Below are 8,390 nucleotides of genomic sequence, written 5' to 3' on the forward strand. Positions count from 1 at the left end.
ATAATAAAAACGTGTTGGAAAGTAAAAAAGTATAGGAGCAACCATCATAGCCAGTTCCTTGATCTAAGCATTAAAGAATATTATGTACATTTTCAAATTGGCTACTCATTTGTTCCTTCCACATAATATAATTTCTTGTGAAACCTGTATACCCAGTAAAAAGCTACACAATAATTTTCACAAATTATTAGTTTATAATCACCTTGCTGTTTAGGAAATAGTTATAATTGAGTGACATGTACAAAAAAAAATCAAAACCAAAACTTAATTAAAAAATTACTCACCGTATGGTATCAAGAAGCCTTTCTTCAGCAGAGCTGTGCCATCTCAACTTCGTCTCCTGCTTCGGGATGAAGGGACTAACTTGATGCAGCAGAAAAGTCTGGCCAGACATCCATGTATACGCAACAAAAATGTTTCAGTATTTAGCCGCATCTGCCCAAAGACCCATGGGCAGTAGTGGGTAAACAATGTATTTTCTATGGGAGAACATTGTTTTCTCACCTTTCCTAGATCAGGAACTAAAGGCCCTGACTGTAAAACCCAGAGAATACTTTTTTTGAGCAAAATACAGCTCTTATCTGCACAGAGAAATCCATCATCGCTGCTCTTAAACATTCCTATTACCCACAATTATCCGGCCTCATATTCCACTTATATAATTTCCCCTTTAAAATGTCCTAACCCAAAGGTGATGACTAGTGATGGGCCAAACACACTCGAGTTTGGTTCGAGTTCAAACTTTAGAACATGGAAAAAGTTCAAACTCGAACTTCGAACCCAATGAAAATCTATGGGACCAGAACTGTCCCCATTTTGAAGGCTTATATGCAAGTTATTGACTATAAAAATGGTATGGGGATTCGGGTACTGCCCTGGGGGACATGTACCAATGAAAAAAATACTTCTAAAAAATACAGTTTAAAAGGTGCAGTGATTTTAACATTGCTTAAAGTGAAACAATAAAAATTAACAACTCCTTTAACCACTTCAAGACCAGTTGTTTAGACCCCCTTCCTGGCCAGGCCATTTTTCAGTGTACAGCGCTGCGATACTTTGACTGACGTTTATTCCGTCATGCAACGCTGTACTGAAATGAATTTTACACCATTTTTGGGGACAGATAGAGCTTTATTTTGGTGGTATTTAATCACCACTGGGGGGTTTATTTTTTATTATAATTAGGAAAAATTACTGAAAATTTTGAAATTTTTTTTTTTTTAACATTATGCTAGGAAACATTTATTATTACCCAGTTTTTTGGTCAAATAGAAAAGATCGGGTCACGTCGGTTAAATAGACACCAACATGTCAAGCTTTAAAATTGCGCGCACCCGCGACATCGCAGAAAACGACGGCAACCAAAATTGGCCATAGGCGACACTTTAAACGTTTTTACCGCTCATCAGTTTAGTGTTATCAGTGATTGATGGCCCTAGACTTATTGCTCTCACTGCGACGTTCGCGGCGATATGTAACATGTGCGGCGTAATGGGCGCAATGGAGACTTAAAAAAAAATTATTTTTTTTTGTATTCTTTTTGTTATGTGTAACTTAACATTTTTTTTGGGGGGGGGCTTTAATTTTTTTTTCACTAAACTTTATTGCTATAGAGCCCCCCCTTGTGAATGAGTAAGGTGTATAACCATTCAATAAAGGGTTAAACTAAATTGTAAATAAAAACACCAGACTTTTGAAAAAATCCTTTAATTGAAAAAAAACAAAAAAAAAAAACAAAAAAGACATGTTTTTGACAATCCTCCTATTTAAAAAAATTAAATAAAATGGATCCACCGACGTAATCCTAGGGTCAATCATGACGTCCAGCGCTGTCCACGACAACGACGACTCGACTAAACAAAAAAAATTGAAAAAAAACGCCGACCTGTCCATGACGAACTCCCGCCGCAGAATGGCATTCTGACAGATGCCGGCAAAATATAAACAATTGGGCAGAGCTAGCGGTGACAGCTAGTTCGCTCAGCCCAACTGTTTACATTTGTTTGCCACCAAACAGGACTAAGCCGTGTGAGCTATGATTGGGCAAAGTCTGTGGTCAGGTGCATTGCTTTACCCAATCGGGGCTTCACAAGGCACTGCGCACCACTTGTTTGCAAGCTGTGAATTTTCAATGTCAGTGGAGACTAGTTCTTTGTTCAAGGTCATTGTTGCTGCTTCCTGATTGTGTCCCGCTGCATAATGCTTAGCCATTTCATGAAGGCAATACAACTTTTTATTTTCAAACTTAAAATGTCCATGGGCATTAAAGTTTAAAAAAACTTTGCACTTGAAAGGGATAGGTATCCAGAGGCCATGGGTTTTTTTCCCCAGGCTTTAGATTATAGCTTGGGAAACATATTTGATCATGGCAAGAAAAAGGAATTATCGATTAAAACATTGCATAAAGTGTTCAATAGAACCTTGCCAGGCTTTAATGGTACTCACATATTCCCAATACACTTTTTTCAAATATTCACCTTTATCAAAACATATATTAAAAGAATAAGGGTTGTATAATGGCATATTCTTTGTGCATCAATATTGTAATGTGTTAAATAAGATAATATCTCAGGATAATTTACATTACCTGTATGTAATTACATGACCCCTATTATTATTTTAACATAAGTAAAGTGTGAAAATGTGAGTATCAATAAAGTCCAGCAAGGTTCTATTAAACACTTTATGCAATGTTTTATTCGACACCCATGTGTGCCAAATTGCATTTATTTATTGCTGTATGTTGTGTTAAGACAATAACTTAAAATGGGTACTTAAAGGAGCCTCAACACACAAAAAATATTTTTGCACTATTCTTGTCCGACAAAGCACATGACAACACAGCGCATTCATGTTTGCACACTGTGGTGTGCTGAAGGGCAGGTGCATTTCTTTATACTGCATATGTAGGTTAACATTCCATTCATAATAAATGCCAACTCACCATAATGCACATATACAAAGCATTGTGGTAACACATAGTAAAATGTGGGTTTTAAAGCATATCTAAACACAAAAGATTACCAGTCCTCAGCTGCAGTGGCTGTATTAGTTTTATTTTTTCCATGATATGAACATTTCTTCAGCACATACAGAAAATGCAAGATGATCTTACCAGAAATGCAGTGTCCTTGTCTCTTCCTGTGAGCTTGAGGAAACTTACTCACAAAGAAACTTATGAGAAAAGGAGGAGATGAATAAAAGGTCAAATTGTAACAACCATGGCTACTTCATAGATACAGTAGATATGCAAGTGCAACCACCAGGGGTAGAAAGTGTGTTTCTTGTAGGTTTACCGGTTGAAATTAAAAAGGAAAAAACTCCAAAAAAAGAAAACGAATGCAGCTAACACATAAGGACTGGTAATCTGCACTGCAAATACATAACATTTTTGTTTTAGGTAAACTTTAACAGGCGTTACAGCAAGTACATTGTGTGTGAATCAAGCACCTACAACACATACCTGAGGAGTGGTCAAGTGCATGTTTTATTAGAGCATTGTTACTTTTGAGCAGCTGGGGGTTTGAGTGAGGAATTTATAAATCAAGTGCCAATCTCATAAAAAAATTGTGTCACAATTTGTTACTACATCTGATTGTTAGCTTCTGCTTGCTACTGTATGTTATACCTCCCAACTTTCTGAGATGAGCAAGAGGAACACCTTCCAGCACAATGTACTGTAATTTGACAATGGACACACCCCGAAATATGCATACCATTAGGAATTTATATGCCAAAATAATTGTATAAACCCAGAACTGTTGTATTCCACCATTATGTTTACTTTATACTGGTTTTGCAAAATAGCAAATGAGATAACAGATTGATGATTTTAGAGCAGAATACCACTTATGTTACTTATATAGTAAATTTTCATAGATATCTATACATCAAACCAAAATGAGGGATGACTGAGGAAGAAAGGACAGAGGGATTTGGTTGCAAAAGAGGGACAGTCCCTCCAAATGAAGCATAGCTGGGAGGCATGCTGTGTGGCAAAACTGATAAATTCTCTCTCTCTCTAATATTGCGGTGACTTCTTTTGATATTCATTTCAAGCCTCCAGTGCACATATGACCACAAGCAAAAGCTAATGTTGTACATATGCAATGACTAGTGGTCACCACATAATAAACCCAACCCTAGGGGTCCATTTCCAATATTTTGCTTACGGCATGCTTGTATTTTCTTCGGCAATGCTTCATGTTTGCATGCATTTTGCTTCCAGCTTGCTTCAGGTTGTATGCTGGGCCATTAAAAACAGAGTTGTTGCATATGTTATGGAAATGACAAAAGCTTTTTTGATACTAGAGGGAAGTAGTGTCTATTATTAATAATATATGTCAGATATCTATATTGGCAGATCCTAGGATAAGTTTACTGAAATAGTTAAAGACGAATATCCTGAGCAAATTTTTTCTTTACTAATACGGCTTCTTTTTGTAGCAATAAAATTAGTAGCCTTGAGGTGGATGTCTTCTAACCCCTCACTATTGGCGAATGGCGTGCCCAGGTCAATTTATTGCTGTTTAAAGAAAAATTGGTGTACCAACACAGGGGAAGACCTACACAATTCTTTAGAATGTGGAATGTGTGGCTTTCTACACCAGGTTTAGCACCCGATTCTTTAGTACTACAATATATTTTAAGCTAGGAGTTATTATGTAATGCTTAGCTGGTCGATTAAGGTATGTGTATGTATGTACATGTATTTATACATGTATGTATGTATGTGTATATATACGTAACTGTGGGAGACTATTTTTGAGATTATTTTTGGGAGTGAAGATGAAAAATGAAGGAAGGAAATAAGGGGGGGCAGGCCGGGCCTGGGATGAATGTGGAGTGGTTATTAAATAATCAGAAAAATAGAATTATGCTACTTGTATATTTTTATATTTAACATATTGTACCACTTGGAGTATGTTGAATGTGGTTATGTGTATTTTGTCTGTTTGTATAATTGTTAAAAATTGAATAAAGAGATATAAAAAAAAAAAAAGGAGTATGAAACTGAAGGGAATAAATTGCAGGCTGTATGTTGGTGAACTGCAGCCAATGCATAGATGTGAACTCTCCATTTAAATATAATAACAAAAACTTTCCTTGCTGTTTCGGTTTGGTTGAATGGCCACTGGGGTCTTACAGGCACATTTATGTTGATTCAAGTTTGCACGCTGGACCATTAAAACAAGAAATATACATCTCCTACAAACCGGACAGAAACAGTTGCAGGATTCATTTTGCTTAACCACAACCTAGACATAAGCACAGATGGAAACTACTCCATTAGGTACAATGGCACAGATTTTTCATTGCCGTTTCTGTACTTTGTTTCTTTTTACCTAACCGCAAGCAAACAATGGAAAAGGGCCCTAACAAAGTTATAGCTGTGCCACGTCAAGAAAACTGTCTGCTATGAGTGTATAAGGCCTGGTTCACTCCTGGGCGTTTTACAGCGCGTTCCTACGCGCTGTAAAACGCTCAACATGTGAAAACCAATAATTGCCTATGGGCATGGTTCCCACCTGGGCGTATTTCAGCGCGTAGGAACACGCTGAAAAACGCCCTATGCCCAAAGAAGTACAGGAGCTTCTTTGGGGCGTTTTGCAGCGCGTTTCCATTGGTATTCCCGAGTGTGGATCCGGGTTAACAAAGCGTTAACCTTGCCCGCGATCCCCGATGTGTCCTCCGGGGCCTGCCGACTTCCGGGTTCCGTCCCTTGCGAGCGGCCGTGTCGCAGGGGCGTGGAGACGGCGGGAAGTTTGAAAGTGAAAAAAAAATTTTTTAAATAGAGAGCTAAAAAACGCCAAAAAAACTAGCTGAAAAACGAGCAGAGAAAATACGCTCAGGTGTGAACCCAGCCTTAGTGTCTACAGTCTTTTTTTTTTATTAATTCCAAGTGTTTACCGCATTCAGCATATCATTTCCCACTCCCAGATTTTTTCCATTGTGTTAATTGTCACTATTGCAATACTGAGAAATTAATAACATAATCAAACAGCAACATTTCTTTTTCCAGGCAGTACACACACCGACCTTGACTACAGTATTTGAATTTCTCCTCCCAAAATACTTATACACATACTGTTAATCGCTTTCAAGTGTGTGCTACCCAGAAGGATGGGCAGGGCCTGCATATTAATTTCACACTTGAGAGTAATGAATAATTCTAGCTATGACTTTTAAAACATGTGACGGTGTTCATTTAGGAGCACGATGAAAGACACACACTGCTTCTTTAATACTGGGGCAGTTATTTATCACCTTCTCCCTTTGATAAAGTAGAAAAATGCTGGCACGAGAAGTGGCACATGCGGCAGCAGTGTAGGTTGATCAAAGGAACTAATAGAAGACAACCCTTAGATCTTTGGAAAATACATAGTAATCCCGTTAAATGAATTAATGCTTAGCTGTGCCCTTTGGTGCTTTCTCTCTGGGCCAGCTGTAACCAGAGTCGAGGCATTGCCACCTGCTTGACAGACTGGAACTTCTTGGCCCTCTTGACTCACCCAGAAAAGTAAATTGAGGGCGTAGAGCAGACAGCGTAGGCACTTCACAGAGTCCTCTCTGGCCATTGTGCAATCGCGCAGGAGAAAGCCCCATCCTTTCACCACTTCATCCTCTCCAGGGACTACTGTAGATTTGCAGCACTTCAAAAGGGAAAGAGAAGGAAAGAGATCAGCTTGCAAATAGTTTTAGCAAAAGCAAATCCTAGTAAAGGCTATAACTATGTCTTGTAGTACATGAAAGACAAGTGCATTTGTTCAGATGGAGATTGTGCACTGATACTCCAAACCTATATCAGCATCTCCATGTCATATTCAATGCTGTTGTAGAACTACCTTGTTTATTATTTCAAACATTTATTTAAATATGTTCCTTGTATTCAGTTGTTTATCACAAATCTGAGCCATCCATCAAATAATTCCACTAAATAACTAATCTTCAAATACAGTCATAATATTAAATGAGCCACAAACGCACAGAATATGTCATGTTCTTGCTTAGATTTTAAACAAAGCATTCAATTAGAACTATGGGCATAATAAAAATGAACATACAGGTGAAACTCGAATAATTAGAATATCGTGCAAAAGTAATTGCAGTAAGTGCTGCAAAAGGGGCCCAAACCAAGTACTGAGTACATAAGCATGCTTGTACTTTTCAGAGGTCCAATATTGTTCTATGTATAATCCTTGTTTTATTGATTGCATGTAATAATCTACTTTTTTGAGGTTGTGGATTTGGGGTTCTTGGGGTTTTCATGAGCTGTAAGCCATAATCATCACAATTATGACAAATCACGGCTTGAATTATCTTGCTTTGCATGTAATGAGTCTATCTCATATATTAGTTTCACCTTTTAAGTTGCATTAGTGAAATAAATGAACTTTGCACGATATTCTAATTATTCGAGTTTCACCTGTATATGATGCAGTATGTCACTAACATTAACACAGAAGTATTTGTTTTACAAAATCCCCCTGCAATATAGTTTTATTACCTGTTGATCCGGCCAGTGGATCATTTTTTTCCATTTCTTTTAACAGGGTGAGCGTTGTTACCTTTGAACAACGTAGTCTTAGATGGACATGCAACTTTAAACAGACTTTAGGCAAGTGACAAATAAAACTCGAATTCCAATAAACACCAGTTACAGCCTTGGCACAAATGTATATATTTTTCCCCAACTTAAGCTATGCATTCATTTGGTTGATCCACTGCCTGTATGTAGGAGGCGAGGGGTCTATCCGGTATTTGCAAGGCCATTAAAAGGAAAAATCATGGCGAAATGTGCATGTGGTGCAGAGATGCACTGCATATCTTTTCTTTTTTCTTTTGTCCTAATATACACTTTAATAACCAAGCCTAAAAAAAGAAAACCAATGCAGCCACTACACATAAGAATTGGTAAGCTGCAATATATTATATTTGTATATGCTTTAAGTCTATAGCAGGGGTCAAAATTTCAAGTCCTGAACTACTAGCCAGGCCTTAAGAGTTACTCACCACCAGTTGCCCACCTACCCTTACCCTCCCGCGGCCTTAACTCCGCCCCTAAACACACCCTCTTAAATAATCTTATCAATGATACTGTTACAATCTACAGACCTTACTAATCAATTTGTTTTCGACCCGAAGCTCAGTGAAGAGCTCCGGCTGAAAGGAAAGGAGACAGACCAGCAGGAGCAGCTGCTTCTACGAGTCAGGTACGCGGTCTGGGACCGCAAGTCTGACAGGAATCTCCACTCGCCTACACTGCAATTTCCACTCGCCAAATGCGAGCAGTCGAGTGGAAATTGTGAGCCCTGGTCTATAGTATATATGAATATAGTAAAGGAAAAAAACACCTTTAAAACTGAAGTTTAACCTTCTTATATTTTTGC

At 38.0% G+C, this 8,390-nt stretch overlaps 1 protein-coding gene across 1 annotated transcript in view; it reads right to left on the reverse strand.

Annotated features, from left to right (window-relative positions):
* The window catches only part of TSPAN12 (tetraspanin 12), a 111,228-nt gene that overhangs the window by 94,199 nt on the left and 8,639 nt on the right, over positions 1-8,390 (reverse strand). Inside the window, exon 2 of the mRNA XM_018553072.1 lies at positions 6,513-6,653. Coding sequence (XP_018408574.1) covers positions 6,513-6,578 — 66 coding nt within the window. The 5' untranslated portion in view covers positions 6,579-6,653. The remainder of the gene's footprint in view (positions 1-6,512; positions 6,654-8,390) is intronic.

This window comes from Nanorana parkeri, unplaced genomic scaffold (assembly GCF_000935625.1).
Source record: "Nanorana parkeri isolate BGI_ZX_2015 unplaced genomic scaffold, ASM93562v1 scaffold108, whole genome shotgun sequence".
NCBI lineage: Eukaryota > Metazoa > Chordata > Amphibia > Anura > Dicroglossidae > Nanorana > Nanorana parkeri.